This window comes from Balaenoptera ricei, chromosome 2, assembly GCF_028023285.1.
Source record: "Balaenoptera ricei isolate mBalRic1 chromosome 2, mBalRic1.hap2, whole genome shotgun sequence".
NCBI classification, from domain to species: domain Eukaryota; kingdom Metazoa; phylum Chordata; class Mammalia; order Artiodactyla; family Balaenopteridae; genus Balaenoptera; species Balaenoptera ricei.
Genome location: NC_082640.1, coordinates 43,881,146 through 43,899,839, shown reverse-complemented (window position 1 = coordinate 43,899,839; position 18,694 = coordinate 43,881,146). Strand labels below are relative to the sequence as shown.

General features: G+C 45.6%; 1 protein-coding gene, 1 non-coding gene and 1 pseudogene across 2 annotated transcripts in view; all 3 read right to left on the bottom strand.

Annotated features, from left to right (window-relative positions):
* The window catches only part of ST8SIA2 (ST8 alpha-N-acetyl-neuraminide alpha-2,8-sialyltransferase 2), a 58,861-nt gene that overhangs the window by 21,096 nt on the left and 19,071 nt on the right, over nt 1–18,694 (bottom strand). The window contains exons 2-3 of the mRNA XM_059915402.1: nt 3,672–3,734; nt 1,491–1,619 (exon numbers count right to left, since the gene is read on the bottom strand). Of these exons, the coding sequence (XP_059771385.1) occupies nt 1,491–1,619; nt 3,672–3,734 (192 nt within the window). The remainder of the gene's footprint in view (nt 1–1,490; nt 1,620–3,671; nt 3,735–18,694) is intronic.
* LOC132360804 (alpha-enolase-like) lies at nt 10,045–10,672 on the bottom strand (annotated as a pseudogene).
* On the bottom strand, nt 15,875–16,013 carry LOC132361479 (small nucleolar RNA U109). Its single transcript, XR_009501766.1, has one exon. It is a non-coding gene; the product is annotated as a small nucleolar RNA U109 (small nucleolar RNA).

The following is an 18,694-nucleotide window of genomic DNA, read 5'->3' as shown; positions in this document are numbered from 1 at the left end:
TCGCGCTCCACAGGGCTGCTGACCAGGGGTGAGTAACGCAGGTTGGCAGCTGTTGGGGTGTAAGACGAAGGCCGAGGGCCCAGCCAGGGGCCCTCAGAAGAGGCCCTGAATGAGGGGAGGCAGAATGGTGGTGACAGGAGTCAGCTCCTTCAGATGTTTTCTCAGCTGCTAGGGCTCCAATCTCACACCTCTCTACTCCCCACACTTCCTCAGGACCCAAATCCAAGCCTCAAGAACCCGGGGGTGGGGGCATTTGGACAGTGAGCCCACCTGAAGGGGGAAGCTCCCTGCTCTGTATGGTGACACTCTCGGTGGTTATGGTCAAGGCTGACCGCCATGCCCCAGCCCCCTGTTCTCAGCTTCCTCTCCATGATGATGGGCTGGGAAGGCGGGCTGTGATAGTCAAGGCTTTCCCGTCTGGTCTTGGTTACTTCACTGACCTCATCACCCCCATTCCCTCCTCCTGATGGGTGCTCCAGCAACACAGCACAAACACCAGACTTCAGGCAGCACCTTGGCATGCCTGGCAAACTCCTAATTATCCTTCAAAACCCATTGCTCCCGGCAAGCCTTTCCTGGCCAGCCCTCTTAGTCCCCTTACAAGATGGAGTACTCTCCTCAGTATGATCTATCTCCACCTATTTATATGAGGCAACGTCGCCTAATGTGTACATCACACTGCCCTGTTCAATCTTTGTTACATTTGTGCCTCCGGCCAGCATGTCTGATTCATGTCAGCGCCCCTGGCTCCCAGCAAAATGTCTGCAAGTGAATGGTTGGGTTATACTGACCACTCTTTGCTGCGTCTGTCACAGCTCTGTCAAAGTCAAGTGGCCAAAGTGCTGACATTGGAACCCCTTCCTTACAGCTCCCCATTCCCGCCACCCAGCAATGACTGCGCTGCTCTGGAAACATCACTCTGCAAAGATCAGGACAAGAGCTGCTCTCTGGCTGAAACAGACCTCTCCCTTTGCGGTTAGGTGTCCCACCGGCTCCTGGGTCACCTGATGCCCAGTTGTAGCTTTTCTTCATGTCATCAGGGAGTGGTTGCCTACTCAAGCCACACGGGCTGCGGGAGGAGACAGCTCTCCAAAGACAAACGGGAGGACCCTCGCCGCCGAAAGCGGGTGGATGTCAGGCAAGGACTGCTGCTTTGGGGTCCTCTGGGAGAAGCCGTCTGTGATCCCCGCCCCCCCTGCCCCAGGCTCTCACTGCTGCTGACCCAAGAGCCTCACTCCCTCCAAACCCAGGACCTCAGCCAGTTGCTCCTGTCACTTCCCCGGCCCGAGTCGCCGCACACGTGTGCTGGGCTGCCGGGCTTGACTGGGGTTTTTATTTCCAATTGATCACTTAGAGATGAAACCTGCCTCAGCGGGAGGTAAACATATTATGTCTATCCTGACTTCTTTAGATGATGGAGAGTGGCAATTTGCCAGCTTGTGCCAAAGAAGGCCAAGTCTGTCTCTTGTCCTAGAGGTAATTACCACTACCTGATCCTCAGAGAGAGCGTTTGGTTGTGTCTCCATTTGGCCGAGGCTGGTTGGATGTTGCGCTTAAAGCCTTCATTACTTCTGTCAACAACAGCCGGCGACGAGGAGCCATTTATTACAACTTCGGCTCTGGAAGGGGGATAAAAAAAGAGGAAGAGGGGAGACATGATCTGTTAGCAAGCCAGTGACAAGTCTAATAGTTTTGTTTTTGCACAAGCTGGAATGTACACTTCTTCGGAGGAGCAAAATTGCAGTTATTACCTGAGAAGGGAAGGAAGTCTATTTATCTTCTAGAATGCACCAACTCTCTCCCTCAGGTATTACCTACATATATTCTGGGAGACAGGAAGGGGGTGATGAACTATCTTGCTTCCCACCCCCAGCCCCCGATGTTTCCTCCCAGTGAAACCTAGCCGTCACTGTCGTAATAGTAATACTTCTTCAAGCCGCTTTTGTGAAACTCCGAAGAGCAGTTGCATTAACAACCAAGTATCATAAGATGGTTTACAAACTTAATAAAGAGGAAACAAAAACTCATATTGGGGCAATGGGATGTAGCTTTATCTCATTATCCCTCGTTTGTAAGATGCCACTTCGAACGTCTGTCTAGTTCCAGAGTCATCTGTGCTCTATTTCTCTCTCCCACTAGACTGTAAGCAGGGGAGTTCCCTCACTCATTTCTATATTCCCCAATGGTCTAACATAGCAGGCGCTAAATAAATAAGTGTTTGGTGAATTTGAATTTGAATTTGAATTTGACCTTGGTGGTTGCCTGGATGGATGAAGTTGCTGGCTGGCTCTGAATGCCCGGGGCCAATCATAATTCTGGGTGCATACCATCTTTCCACCTGACTCAGGCATTACAGGACCCGCTTGAATTCAGACGTTTGAAATCTATGCTAGTAGGTTTCTATGAAACTAGGTTACAATTACATCTCTAAAGGCAGTGTAAGAGCCAGCCTGCCTCTGCCGGATGCACACAGATGCATGTGGGTCACATCGCAAGTTCCTTTTGTCTGTGCTGACAGCAGATTCTCTCAGTTAGAATGATAAGTGGATTTCTGATGCCAAATTCTGGAGCTTTAAAGAATTCAAACCAAACAACTATGTCCTCTGCATTTATCTTGGAACAGCCAAGTTAAAAAAGATGAAATCCTTTTAACAGGTCTAAACCCAATGCTCTATTTTGCTTTTTGTAGGTAGAAAGGAATTTATTTGGGGGTGCACTTTCTCCCCATATACCTCCATTCCCAATATTCCTGACTCCTCTGGCTGATATTACTTGTCTGGGATTCAAAAATATGTAACTTTTGCAGAGAACAGAAAATTCAAGGGTTTTGAGTAAGGTGGATGTATTCCTCCAGCCTGCAGGCTTAAAGGGAACCTATGAAAGGAAACAAAAGACCTGACCCTTTGCAATTTTTGCTGTTTTCATGAACAGAAGCAGAGGGTGTAGTGGAAAGATTTCATAAGCTGTATGACTATGGGCAAATCACTTTATCTCTCTGAGCCTCAGTTTCCCCATTTATAGAAAGAAGGTATAGAAGAGGAAGATATCCTCTGGATGGGGACTGGGCATGGTCCAACCACAGCCAGTGGCAAGCCTGAGTCTGTTGGCTTGCAAAGCGTTTGCTCACACTCTTGTATCAAGCTGTCTTCTGGCCAAAGACTGTCATTCGAGGAAACACTCTTAGAATTTAGAGTGTGCCTTCAGTAATCAAGGTTAACATTTCTGAATTGACTTCCTAAATATTTTTAAGAGGTCTCAGCAAAGTTCCTGAATGCTCTATTTTCCATCTTTACCTCCTGGACAAGCCATCTACCACAATGAAATTGGGTGAAAGTCCTGATTCCTTTCAGAGTCTCCATTATTCGGCAAAAGTTCAAGTTATGAATAAGCTCATTGGTGGCTCAAGTGCCTCCAAGTGAGTGGGCTCTTTTGCAGAAAGAGACTCTTACCCATCTGGATTTTCTATCTCTGCAGCCTCTAGACCTTAGGCCATTTCACGGGCTCTTCTATCGACAGCTCCTCCCCAAAAGTGATTAGGGAAATGCAAAGCCAAAGTGAAACGAAACAGATCTCTTTGCTAAGTAAGAAGGGCACCATCCAGCAAAGAGGAGAAGCAGATTAATAGCTGCCTTACAGCAAAAACAAATGAACACAAAATCTAATTTACAAACCTATTAGATTTGCTATGTAAGCTGTTCACAGCTGATCTGATTGTACCTCTGCCTCCAGAATTCCTGCAAGACAAAGGAAATGCATTATTTATAAACCCAGCTCTTCTTTGCAAAGCCCTCTTCAGTTGCCAGGAGATCTCACAGCCCGCCTTGGAGAACTACAGAGGGACAATGAAATCTCACCTAGGCCTCTCCAGAAATGGGCAACCTCCTGGCCCAACCACAAACCCAGGCATTTTCAAGGAAGTAGACCTTCTAGATCCTCCCCGGCCTCTCACTTGAACATTGTTTCAATTCTCACCAAGGTTTCCACTTGAGAATTTCATTTGAGCTTTGAGACAAACTCCTTTGTCTCCTCTGGTTAATCCCATAGGCTAGCACTCTTGAGCCTGACTCAGCACCTGCTGTAGCATGACTCAGTATTTCCTTTAGCCTGACTCACCATTTGCCCCTGGTCTTCTCTGGCCGTCACTCACCTGTGGTAAGACGTTGTCCATCATATTATCTCCAAACTTGAGACATCAGAAGTCCAACAGAGGCAGCAAGACTGACTCAACCAGTGCCTCCAACCAAATGTGAGAATGATTTGCTTTTTGGGGGCAGGAAAAATAATATTAAGTGGTGTCACTTTACCAGGGAGCAGGAGATGGGTGAGTAATGGGGTCCTTTGCTTCTTCCTCTGGAGGAAAAGTTTTTGGAGTAAAAGCATTCTAAGGCCCTTTCCAGCCCCACCATCTCTTCAGTTCTGTCAGATTCCATTCTGGTTGGGGGCCATGAAGTTTAACACTGCTTTGCTAATCACATTGGGCCAGGGGAGAGATGAATCCATCTGTCCCTGGTACCCAGCCCGCTTTGTGCTCTGTGTGTGTTTTTTTAAAAGTTTTATGTCAGACTAATTATTTTTATTAAGTTAAATAATCTTTTCACCACTGATTTATAGGATATGTGGTTTGAGGAGATATTTCTTCACACTTTTTTCATTTTTTTTTTGGAGAGCTATAACTTTTTTGTGATTTTATTTTATTTTTTGAATTAATTTTTATTGGCGTATAGTTGCTTTACAATGTTGTGTTAGTTTCTACTGTACAGCAAAGTGAATCAGCTATATATATACATATATCCCCTATTTTTTGGATTTCCTTCTCATTTAGGTGACCACAGAGCACTGAGTAGAGCTCCCTGTGCTATACAGTAGGTTCTCATTAGTTATCTATTTTATACATAGTATCAATAGTGTGTATATGTCAATCCCAATCTCCCAATTCATCCCACCCCCTTTTCCCGCCTGGCCCATATGTTTGTTCTCTACGTCTGTATCTCTATTTCTGCTTTGCAAATAAGACCATCTATCATTTTTTAACATCTATCATTTTTTAAAAGTTCTATCTAGCCTTTCAGCCAAGGTATTGGTACACTGAAAAGAAATAATTAAAATCACTGCAAAAGATGTATATTTAAAGAATCTTGGGCTTCCCTGGTGGCGCAGTGGTTGAGAGTCTGCCTGCCAATGCAGGGGACACGGGTTCAAGCCCTGGTCTGGGAAGATCCCACGTGCCACGGAGCAACTGGGCCCGTGAGCCACAATTACTGAGCCTGCGCGTCTGGAGCCTGTGCTCCGCAACAAGAGAGGCCGCGATGGTGAGAGGCCCGCGCACCGCGATGAAGAGTGGTCCCCACTTGCCACAACTAGAGAAAGCCCTCGCACAGAAACGAAGACTCAACACAGTCATAAAATAAATAAATAAATAAAAGAACGTGAATTTCTAAAAAAAAAAAAAAAAAAAGAATCTTGTGATTTAATAAGAACTCTTTGGAGGAAGTTAATGCCTAACTCCTCACTGGTTTTAAATCTGGATTTTTTTATCTGCTTTCTTTAGGATTCACATACTTGTAGATATAAGGTTGTGTGTGTGTGTGCATGTGTGTGTCTTTTCCTGATAGACTGAAATGTCCTTTCAACATTATTTGGCAACAGGAAATATTCTGCCTCATAGCTGGATGACCAGGCAACAGGAAGTGTGCTATGACTCACCCAGTGCCTCATCTCAGGTCTCCCTTCAGGTCTCAAATTTCATTACACCCAGTCTAATTCTTAATTACACAGAGTATCATTGGTTCTTCACATTTAAATCAATGCATAATATCTCTTTTTCGTCTCTCTTCATTTACCCTTGGGATGGCGGCATTCTCACACTTCTAATTCAAGGGTCTGGGAATATCTGGCCATCTCTGGCCTGTAACCATAATCTACTTAGGTCAGCGCCCAAGGGCTTTCCTGGGCCCACTGCTGTCCACATGACACTGACCTTTCACATGTCCTGACCCTGACCCCAGTCCTCAAAATCAGCACTCCTTGGGGGAGGGAAGACTTGCTGGGCCAGATATTAAGTCAAGTACAGTAATTAAAAGTGTGGTCATAGCTCAAGACTAATGAAAGGTTAATGGAACAAAAAAGATTGTCTAGAAATGCTGCACATGAGAATTGATGTATGATTTTAAAAAATCATTATCAATGAGAAATTCAGTAAATGGTTTGAAGCAGTTGATTAATAATCTGGAGGTGAGTTGGAGGGAAATCATGTAAGTGTTCCCTGACTTATAAATTTCCACAGGATTTAACTAGTGTTTCTCAGACTTTAGTAATTCTCATATTCCTATCAGCAGTTTGCCATATTTTGTTTATCACACATACTACTATCTACTTAAGTTTTTAAATTGACTCATCTTTTAAAAACTTCTTAACCTACACAATGCCATCTGTGAAAATATGGGTTTGATATCATGATTATACACTCATTTGAAAAGAACACAAAACCATTACCACAAAAATATTTATCAATGGAATTCCTAAAGTCATCTTACTTATTACCAAGGATACTTATAGCACCTCTGGGGAAGACTGAATTAAACAGTTAAATTTTTAAAGAAGGCAACCCATACAAAATTGGTAAGAAAATGGAAGAGGATATTTATCAAATCTTGATGAGGTATGAGGAATATATGTGAAGGACTTTTAAAATTCAGAAGTGGAAGAAGAAATCCTAAGAGAAAATCCAGACAGATTAAAAAAAATCTTCATAAAAATTTAAAATTCGGTTATACAAATAGCAAACCTCAGCAAACTCTGTTCAGAATCTTTCTTGAAATCTGAGAGGGCTCTAGGTGAGGTGAGCACTGCATCTGTGCATCTATCTGGTTTAATGCAACCAGGGGTTTGGAGAGGACTCAATGCTGAGCAACAACTCCCTCCTGCTTTCTCTTCTCCTGCCTCCAGCCCAGGTCCTGGGGAGCATCCAGTCCTGCTGACTTGGGCACCACAAACCATGCACTTTTTCATACCAATCCTTCCTCTAACTCTGGGTTTCCCCACCTCGGCACTATTGATATTTCAATGTTGGTGTTGGGGGTTGGGCAGCTATCTGTGCGTTGTAGGGTGTTCTAGCTGCATCCCTGGCCTCTACCCACTTTATGCCAGGAGCAGCCCTCCCCACACCCCCAAATTGTGACGACTAAAAATGCCTCCAGACATTGCCAAATGTCCCCTGGGGCAGGGAGGCAAGATTGCCTCCATTTGAGAACCTCTGCTTTGACGTTTGTTTTCTACCTAATGCCTCTGAGAAGATGAATCTCCTCCATCAGCCAACCCGTCCCATCACCTTCCTATGCTAAACCCCAAGCCCAACACCTGTGCTTCCCCTCAAAACCATCTTAGTTTTCAATTCCCAGCCACCTTTTCCTCCTCTTCCTAAAGCATTCTATTACAGCATTTGTCACCTTTTCATATTTAATTATTTCATGGAATCACAGATGGGAGACTTTAAAGAAATTCTGTCATTGACATAGTCTAAACTCCCCCACTTATAGTTGAAGAAACCAAGGTCTAGAGATTTGGTTCTGGTTTCAGCTTCCTCAGCTGCTCGCCACACTAGAAGGGAAGCCCCTGGATGGTGTGCATTAACCATGTCTTTTATTTTCTTTATCTGATGCTTTGACATCTGGGACCTTGCTGACTGTGGAGGGACAGCTCCTCTCAGGGTTAGCAAATTCCTAGAGATAGTAAACAACTGGCCTGGGAGTGCACCTTTCAAATACAAATCAACTAATCTAGAGCCCATACCCCTGCCACCTCCCTTAGTGGGATCTTATTCTCTGGGCCACTATCCACCTGCCATAATCACCTGGAGCTAGGTACCAGACATCTATGCATCTATCTGGTTTAATATAACTAAGGGTTACAGTTGTCCCAGACAGGTAGGACAGCTCCTATGCCCCAGAGTCTTCTGAAGTTATCCAAACTAGCCAATCCTAAGCCTCCTTACCCTGCCTCACCCTTCCTTCCTATGGAAACCACAATAAAGGCTTTTGTCCACAGTTCCCCCACCCCTCCCTCCTAAGTGACCTGGTGCTACGCCATGTGGCCCTGAATGATGTGGTGTGCCACCCCTCTTGGAATCTGGGAGTATAACAAACTACATTTTCAATGGTGGTCATCTCCTGATCTGTTGGCCTGACCATACCTAAATAATAATAAAACCTATATTAAAACAGGGGGACCCTGTTTTGTTCACCTTCCCAGCCTTGCATAGTACTTTGCCCAACTGGGGCTCAGTGAATCAAATCTAACTTCAGTGCTAAGTGGGACTTTTCTTCCAAAGTCTTCCCTGCAGTTTGCATGCTGTGTTCACACATATTACTTATACCTGTACAAGACACAGTTTCACCTCTCACATACCCAGAGAACGGGGCAGACGGTCATTCAGAGAAACTCAGGTTGCAGATGTTTGGCTCAAAATGAATCACATGAATTGGCAAGGGATTTTTTTTTTCTAATTAGGTTTTGCCTCCATTGTTATTAAAATAAGGTTACATCCCTTGTGACTGGGGAATGCTGATACCTGCTTGGTTGAGTGACAGAGGAAGAGGATCAGGTGAGAAAAATTTACTAAAGATAATTCATCAACTTCTGAAATCATAGAAACAAAGATGCTTAGGTCATCCAAATGAGAAAATATATGGGAAAGCTCTTTGCACACTATAACTAACTCTATAAAACAAGGTATAATATTAGTAATAATCACTGTCTGCTTGACCCTGCCCAATATTCTCAGCCATAGTGAGGGTGGAGGTTGATTACTCCAAAGCTCTACATTTTAAGATGTCAGTCTCCTTTCCACCATGAACATAATACTCTTTCCGAGCAGTAAACTAAGACAATAAATAAAAATAGCATGTTTAAAAAAATAATAACAGGGACTTCTCTGGTGGTCCAGTGGTTAAGACTTTGCCTTCCAACGCAAGGGGTGCGGGTTTGATCCCTGGTCGGAGAGCTAACAGAAGCAATATTGTAATAAATTCAATAAAGACTTTAAAAGTGGTCCACATCAAAAAAATCTTTAAAAAAATAATAACATGCATAGTTGGATTTGTTTTCAGTGAAAAGCAATTAGCAAACCTGAAAACTGCATTTCTGTTTAGCCTCTTCATCCAAGCCCAATTGTTTTATAGGTAAGGTCATGTTTCAGTGTGCTGGGGTCTCATAGCTGTGTTAGAATCTCCCACATCCTTGGTTCCTCACTGAAGAGTCAGGCTCAGTAAGTGAACTTTCAAGAGCTGAAAGCTTTAATTAAGAGTCCGGACCCAACTTAAACAGTTGATTAGTCCCGAGAATAAAAGATTAAACTAAAACACAATTCATGAATTTGCAGATGATTCTTCCTTTACAGTTTTGGGAAGATACTGAACGTGTGCTTTCAACTTGTGCATGTAAACCACTGGGGTTCCTGCCTGTTGATCCTCCAAGGACACATTATAAGTATGTGGCCCCACAAACACATGGTAGGGAGAAAAGAAGGAAAAGGATGATTTGCAGTCATTCACGTGAACAGAGCAAGGGCTTCCAACAGGGTTCAAGGGTGTTTTTTTAAAGACTTTTTCTTTTTTGTGGTAAAATATACATAACATAAAATTTCCATGTTATCCCTTTTTAAGTGTATGATTCAGTGGCATCCAATATATTCACAATATTGTGGAGCCATCACCAGCATTTATCTCTAGAATTTTTTCATCACCCCCAACAGAAACTCTATACCCATTAAACAATAACTTCCCAATCCCTCCTCCCTCAACCCCCTAGTACTCTATTATATTCTATTCTTCTATCTCTGTGCATGTGCCTACTCTAGATATTTTTTGTAAGTGGAATCATACAATATTTGTCCTTTTATGCCTGGCTTCTTTGACTTAATAAAGTATTTCAGGGTTCATCCATGTAGTAGCATGTCGGAAGCCTGGCTTTGGATGTGGCCATTCTCAGGAGCTAGAATATCACAGAGACAGGGGAAGGAAAGTCCCTTCCAAAGTGTTTGTGTCTGGATCATTGAGCACCTGTGATTAGGACAGGAGCAGAGGTCCCACCAGCTGACAAGTGCTTGGGGCTCAATAGCTCAGGGGCTCTCCTGCCCAGAGCATACTTGGCTAGGAACTTCCTGAATTTTTTGCTGGCAAATTGAGCTTTGATGCCCATTTCTTCCTCCATCTGAAGAGCTGGTCGTACTTGGCCAAGTGCTCAGACGGGCAAGGGGGCACCTGCCTTGGTTGGTCCAGTGTAGATCCAATCACAAGGCTGGCAATGAAAGTATCTTCAGTTTCCCTGGCACAGTGAGAAATATGGTGCCCCATCCTTTGGACTGGGCCAGTTTGAACTCCTGAAAAGACTCTGTCACAGGGTCTTTTTCATTCACTCTGAGAAGAAGGCATTTGCACAGAGTCCTTGCCCATAGGCTTGGGAATACGTTTCAGGTTGGTCACTGTGCAACCATCCCATACCACCTGGGCACCACCTCCACTAGTGGAGAACTTTCAAGCTTCCCAGTCATACTGGTCTAAGGCATCTTCAGTGGATGCCACTAGGTAGTCCTTGATGAAGGACTTGTACTCATTCACCAACTCATCAGAGTGATGTAATGGCTGGGGTCATCAGGAGACCCAAAGTTCAAGGTCATACATTCCAAACTCTAAGAGTTAGATGCTATTGCATCTGTGCCATTCACCAGCCTTTCCCATCACATTCCACAGCAACTCCAAGGCCCTGAATTCTTTAGGATATAAGTTGGCAAACTTTTCCTTAAAGGGCCAGACAGCAAATATTTTAGGTTTTGTGGTCCAAGAGGAAAAATTGAAGATCTTATGCAGATGAAGATACTTAAACAACAAAAGAGAAAACAAATTTTGACAAAGTTCTTATTGATGAAATTAAAAATATAATAGTAATGATTGAGTATATTATTTTGGGTAACAGGTCTATTAATAAGAAGAATGTAATTCTTTTTGGGGGATAAGACTTTAGTTAATTGAGGTTCAAAGTTAGTGTTCCTGTCATCATGGTAGAAAGGTGGCCTCATTCTTCTATACAGCCTTCCCTTGCTTCTCTGAAACACTGTTACCTTCCCTCTGGTGAACTCACTGGATTGTGTTACCTGAATCTCTCTTTTGGACTTATACTCTATCCACCCTAACAGTGTTGGAGAACTTGTCATATGGGGAAGCAAGTTAAGAGCACAAGCTCTGAGATAAGACTCCCAGTGTCTGCATTCTAGCTGCACTAATCATTAGCTGTGTGATCTTTGACTACTGCTAACCTATCTAGAAGCTTCCATTTGTTTCCTCATCTAAAAAAATGAGTAATAGTATCTACTTCATGGAGTTATTATAAAGATTAAATGAGCTAATGAGTGCAGAGATTAAAACAGTGCATGACATATTATAAAGCACTTGGTATTAATGTTATACTTATTTTGATTTTTTTGCAACCCTTTAAAAATGTAAAATCATCTCGGCTGGAGAGCCACATGGTAACAGGTAGCTGCCCGGCTTTGACCTGTGAGCCGTGCTTTGCTAATTCCTTCTCTAGGATGTTAGGAGCAAAATGCCCCTCCACAAAGCATCTTTGCCACATTTCTGATGACATCCTTCTGGTTGAGGTAGGCTTCTGCTGCCATGAGCACGGCTTTCCTGAAGTCACAGCTCCAACAGTGAGGATCACAAACTCCTGTGCTGCCAGCTCGTTACCGGCGTGAGAACTACCCTGGATCACAATGAAAGCTGGAACCGGCCAGTCACTTCTGCACTGCCAGCCAGGACTCAGTGTGACGGCACAGGGGGCCCCCTCTCAGCAGCTTCAGCTTTACAGGCAGCAAATGACACTTCTGGTATGATGTTCGCACCAAATTTAGGTTTATTCCCAGTGCCACCCATGTCTGACACCAGTTTGTTACCCTCCTCCAGGTCCACCCACTCAGCTTCCAGCTCTTCAGGCCAGGTCTAACACCTTCACTGATGTGCTCAACAGTCTCTGAGATGCCTTTTCCTATTCAGCAAGTCTCATCATGGCACTGGAGCTCTTAGACCTCACAGACACTGAAACACTGCTGGGCACAGAGCTCCGAAGAGACCAGTGCAGGTTTCAGCCTTGACAATGGTGTTTCCATGACAATTGAGATCTCTGGCTTCTGTGGGTGTTGTAGGTGCTAACAGGAGGGTTACAACAGCAAGCTCTTGGGCTTCTGTCTTCTTGTGCCCACCTCCCTGAATGCTCAGCTCCTTCTTCTGCCATCCCCTCTTCCTTCACGTTAAATATTAGCTTGGTCTGATGTATCCGCTGGCTGTAATTTCAGCAAACTTTTGTTTGTTAATCAGCTTCCATCAGTGTACATAAAGGTACCAGCTCACTCTTGGCTCTTCCCTCTGGTGAACCTCAGAAAACATTCGTGAGAACGGAGGGCTTTGATTCCAGCCAATTTCCCCAGCCTCTTATACTAGTCATCTGCACATCAGAAAAGTAAACAAGCCACTTGGATGCCAAGCATTTCCCATAACACTTATTCCTGATCTTTTCTCTTTCTCATCATGACCAACAACCAGGAGAGAGACCATATAATTTATCATCCAGACCAAACACTTTCGCAGTAAACCGAAGCACCAACCAGAAATGATACATGAACTGAGATGACCACTTCATGTGGTACTGGTCCTCCTCCAATCTACACTCATTTTATAAAGAGGACAGACTTTATAATACAAAGACTTCTAAGAGAATGCTGCATTCCAAATCCAGACCACTCAAAACCCCAGAAACCAAGGCAGTTAAAACTCAGAGGCAATACATATCTATGCAGTTGGTTGAACAGGAGCTGGTGAAAGCTGTCAGTAGAGAAGACTCCTCCAGTAAGTAATTCATGGCTATAGAGCCTTTTCTGAGTCTCCCCCGCCCCCATGCTGAAGACCCTTCTTTACAATGAACCAGCATCCCTTGACCTGCCTCGGTGTCCTGGTCACACCTGCAGCAAGGTTCTCCCTACACTCAGCTACCACTGCAGCTTCACCTAGCACGTGGCTTCACCACCAGCTCCTAGACTGGGGCCAAGCCTAGGACAGGGTCCTGCTCATCTCTGCATTACCATGGAGGGGTGGAGGTCACATGTCTCCTGCACATCCAATGTGCTCCAAAGAGGACTGCTGAATGAATAGATGAGTCAAAAAGGCTGAAGCCATCCCTTCGCTGTAGAGAAGAGGATTCAGCCTCCGCCGGAAGCGTGTCTCGGGGAGGAAGAAGGGAAACCCCAACCTCACTCCCACCCCCACTGCCCACCTACCCACACCTGCCAGGAGTGCTCCAGATCCAGGGCCTTTGCACTGGCTGTTCCCTCTCCCTGGAACATTTTTCCAACAGATACCCCATGGCTCACTCCTCCCTTTCCCCCTTTTTCAAATCTTGGCTCAGATCGGACCTTCTCAGAGTGGCCTTCCCTGACCATCCCATTTAACATAGCATCTGCTGTCCTACTCCCCCCACTGTGGCCCTTCCCACTCCCATCTCCTTTTACCTTCTCATCACCATATCATGTATCTTGTGTACGGTCTGCCTCTGCCACAGGAGTGTAAGTTCCATGATGGAAGCACTGTGTCTATCTTGTTGATGGCTGCACCCCTAGTGCCTGGACATCATCAGAAGTCAGTGAATATTTACAAATAGAAGGAATCTGCCTCCTCCCGTCCTTTGTTACAACAAGAAGCCAGCTGTCCTCTTATCCAAACCCAGTACCTCCACCTGTGTTCGGAATTGCATCCCTTCCTGCCTTTGGCGATTCTTATTCCATCAACTACTTCTTCTCTCTTCTCCATATATTTACAGCTTCCTTTCAGCTGTGTAATAATTCTGGTCTTTATCTTGGACCTTGTATATGTCAGACTCTGTCCTACGAATTTTATATTACTTCATTTAAGCCTGACAGTAGCCCGAGAATGCAGAAATGATGATCCATTTCTACCTGAGAAGAAACAGAGGCACAGAGAAGGGGAAAATCCTGCCCGGGGCCACACAACTACTAAGAAGGGATGTCAGGACTTGAACCCAGCAGGCTGGCTCAGACCAGCGCCTTATGACTCTGCCATGTTGCTGGCTCATCCCCACTAGCATTTATATATATGTTTGCTTTTCTCATCTTCAATATACAACCCAACCTTCATTTCATACACCCCTCAGCTACTTCTCTGTCCCTCACCAGCACTTTGCAAACTTCTACACTGTCTGTGATTCCTTGCTCCACCCTCTCCCCCTACCACTCCATTCTGGTTCATGTCCCCAACACTCTATCAAAAGCGCTCTTGTATGAACACCTTGTGATGGGCATGTCTGTCCCCATCTTATTTGAACTCTGTCAACATTTGGTGGCACGTCCTCCTTCCTGGATAAGTAAAGTCGGGACTTCCTGGTTCTGGCCACAGGGTGGCCCTGGACAAACCTTCTCCCTCTGGAGGAAATAAGCTACTGGGAAGAGACATGATAAACGATCCCAAGTGAAGAGAAGGGTTAGAGTGCTCAGGGCATCTTTAAGATTCCTTCTGGCTCTGAAAATCCATTATTTTAAATCACGCTCCTCTCAACACTTTAAGGTTCCATTAATAATGACATAAAATCCCTCCTTGATTCTTTCTGTTCCCCTGACAGAGGGTGCCCCCCAATTAAAAATCTCAATTTCTCTCTATATTCACACCCAACAAGATTTTGTCCAGCATTAATTTCTATCAAAATATAGAAAATATTTTTCTTACAAACTATTAGTTTTATAAAATTTTCAGATACAAAATACGGTTGAATATTTTTTTCAACAGCTTCCTGCCCCCCACCAAAATTTACTCCCCAAGAGCGATGGCTTCACTATTGCAGGTGACAATCCCAGTCCCAGATGTACATGTTAACAAAAAATATCCCTAGGAAGGGGATGTGGATTCCAAGAGAACAGTGAAAATTATTAATAACTTCATTTGCTTGAGCTCCACCCTGTGTCAGGCACTGTACCAGTGACATGTTAATTTTCATATGTTGGTTTTAGAAATAGGACATGCAGGCTTAAAAAGTTTATGTGATTTGCCCAGGGTCACCCCCAGCAAATAAACTGGCAGAGCAGGGATTTGGTTTGCATGTAGTCAAACCACGTGTGCCTGCAGAACACTGGCTCCTGCACCCTGCCCTTCACCTGCTGCATGTAAGGATTTAATACACAGTCAAAGAGATGCCAGAGACTTAAGAGGAAGCAAAGGTTGCTCAACAAGTAGTTGTGAGACACTTGGTGAGCTAATTGGGAAAATATTCAAGTCAGATTCTCCACTGGCACCACACCAATAAGGATAAAATGTGATCTAGCCATTAAAAACTACGCTTAGGAAGAGTTTTATATGAAAATTCACTCAATCCTATTTTAGTCCATTTGGGCAGCTAGAACATAATACCATAGTCTGGGGGGCTTATAAACAACACCAATTGATTGCTCACAGTTCTGGAAGCTGGAAGTCTGAGGTCAGGGTGCCAGCATGGCCAGACGAGAGCCCTCTTCTAGGTCACAGACGTCTTGTATCCTCACATGGCAGAAGGGGTGAGGGGGTCTCTCTGAAGCCTCTTCTATAAGGGCACTAACCCCATTCATGAGGCCTCCACCCTCATGACCTAATCACCCCCAAAGGCCCCATCTCCAAATACCATCACATTGGGTATTAGGATTCCAACATGTGAATTTGCGGGGTGGAGGACACAAACATTCAAGCCATAGCATTTCCACTGGCCCATCACTTAGCGTCCACTACTGACAGTTGCTGCGGCCTCCTGCTGCAGACACAGTGTTAGCCTTGGCTGTCGTTTTCCGTTTTTTTATTGTATTAGAAATATACCACTGCAAAACCTTAACGGAGAGGTTGGCAGCCCTGAAAACTTCTCATTTCATTCATGTCACACGGTGTGGATAAATCCGTGCTGTTTAAAGAGAAGCAGAACGTCTGTCCAACGTGCCGTGCTCTGCTCTTGAACCCGCCTCGCTGGGACTTGAAAGCCCTCTGCCTTAAGCCGGCCTTTCTTCCCTCCCCTTTGTTCACTTCTTGACAGACCTGCATTCAGAGAGGCCATGTCCCGATTAACACAGCTGCAGCCTTTTCCTGAGAAAACCCCTGGAGGGCACCTGGGTTGGGGACGACTTTAAAGTCACTTTTCTTCTGGGTGTTTGATATGTCTTGTCCCCTTCCCTACTCTGCGGGAGCTGGATAAATGCGGCTCCCCCCACAGCCAACACCACTCAGGGAATGTCGCCATCACCTGGAAGGAGGACGGCGGGACCATCAGTGAGGGGGCTGGAGTTCTGGTTCCCAACGTGTTCTAGCTTTGCAGCCCTTGGCCTCTCGAGGTCTTGAGGTCCTTCTCTGCAAAACGGGGTCCTGTGGTGGGATTACAGCAAGAAGCCCCGGGCAGACGTGAATGTCAGTTGCAGTGTTGTTATTGAAGGTGATGGTTGCTGCCTTCGGGATCAAAAGAAACCACTGCTGCGTGTGGGCTCTGCCGAGCCCCCTCGGATCAGCTGTCCTCAGGGAAGCTCTCTTCCAACAGCGTGGTCCATTAGCGAGAAATAAGGAGCAGTGGATGGAAGAAGATGGAATGTGTTATCTGTGGCAGAAGTGTGATTCTCACCGCTGCTGCTGCTGCTCTGTCGGATGGCTCCGTCGCCGTCCAGCGGGGAGACCTGCCCGAGATTAAATTAGCGCGTTTTCTTTTCTTCGGCAAAGAAGTGCTCAGCTAACTAGCACGAGAGGCACATCTGACAGTCATGTTGCCAAGACCTGGGTGTGGTCCATCCACCGGCCACGGGGCTTTGCTGGATGGAGCCCCAATGGGACCCACAGGGTATGGCCTGGTCCCTGAGTGGGTTGACGACACATCAGTTCTCCTGAACGAGACCCTGAAATATCCCTTAGGTCCTAGATTCCCTCCTCCTTCATCAGGTGTCAACACTCCTCGAGGTTTTCCTTGAAACTCTTCTCTGCTGCTCCCTCCCAGCCCTTCCTCCTAGGCCCTTCCCCTAGATGTCAGGGTTGCTCAGAGCCCACCCTTAGCCCTTGAGAAGCCCCGGCTTCTCATTGTTCATCTACATGCCCACAACTCCCGATGCACTTCCAGGTTCCAGAATCACAGAACGGCCTAGTCACCACCACACAGACCTCAGACCTGACCGGCACTCACACCCCCTACCCGCTCTCCCCCAGGTTTCTCTCACGGAATGGCACCCCCACCCAGTCATGCAGAATCAGGGTGCTGTGGACACTCTCCATCCTCTCTCACCAGGTTTCCCCTACAAGATCACCCAGTCTTCAGATTCTCCCACCTGAGGACAGCAGGTGCCATGCCTGCATGCCTTCCCTCAGGTTCCCCGCCGTGGTTTCTGTCTTAGCTCCCTGTCTGCAGAGAGTCATCCTTTGCCAAACGCTCCCACGTGGGACCCGGATTTCCAAAATGCAAAGTGCAACATGGCGCTACCTCCTTGAAGCTCTTCTGGGTTCCCTCACCGAGACCCATTGCTTTCAAAATAAAGTTCAGGTTCCTTATCATAGCGCAGAAGACTCTTGCTGAGCTGGCCCTCTTTGTCCTCATCTTCACTTTCTCACACATCCACCTGCTAACTCCACCAAACAATGGGCAGTTTCCGGAACGTGTGCGTCAGATCACAAGATTGTGCCTTTGAACATTATCCTCTCTCTCCAGAACCCGTTATTCTGTTTTCCATTTACTTAATTCAGAGTTTATGACTTGCCAGCCCCAGGTCGTATCTGGCCTAAATCTGTATTTGGGGAGCTTGCACAATGTTAAATCTTTTAGGATTAAGAGGCCAATGGTAAAAACTCAAGGGATTAGTCATTATAAAATATCTTAAGTTTTGGCTTCTTTTGAACAATCAGAAGCACTGGCCACCCTGAACCATAGTAACTGGTGGAGACGAGAAGCAGCTGTGCCTCACGTTGGGGGTGGGGTATAAACTATATTTTCCCACAGTCCACACCACTCCTTATTGTCTTACACTGAACTGTTTCACTTATTTATGTGACCTGCCTAGACCTTGAAGGCATTTGAGTTTGAGATCCCTAGACCCACTCCTACTCAGGTAGCAAAACTCAGCTCATGTCACCTTCTCCATGACCTTCCCTGACTCAGAAGCCCCGCTTATGCCAGGTACAGCAAGGCTACAGGACCTGAGGGTGTATGGGAAGTGGTAGGGGGTACTAGTTCCTTGCTCCCTTTCAATGACAACTGACAAGATGCTTATTGATAAAATCAACCAGAGCAGAAGAGGAACACCCAGAGGCACCGTGGTCCCCACCCCACACACAATATTCAGAAGACAAAAGTTCTGGAAAAGAAAATTTGGGAGCTCTGTTCTCCCTATGATGTGGCATGAGGCTGCTTTCTTGGACTTGCTGATTGACTCACCAACTGATAGACTAGTAAGAGAAAGCCAGCCCTGGCTCTGGAAGGATACTCAGCCCTAACGCCTTAGGTGTGAGCTGTGGTCTCCATCCCCACTCCCCAGCGCATGTTCTGTGGGAGTCCAAGGCTCTGGGGAGGAATTGGGGGGGTTCTGCCCTTTGCATCCCCCTTGTGAGCTGCTTTCTGATCGCCTTTGAGAAAAGCCCTGAGATAATGCTCAGGGTGG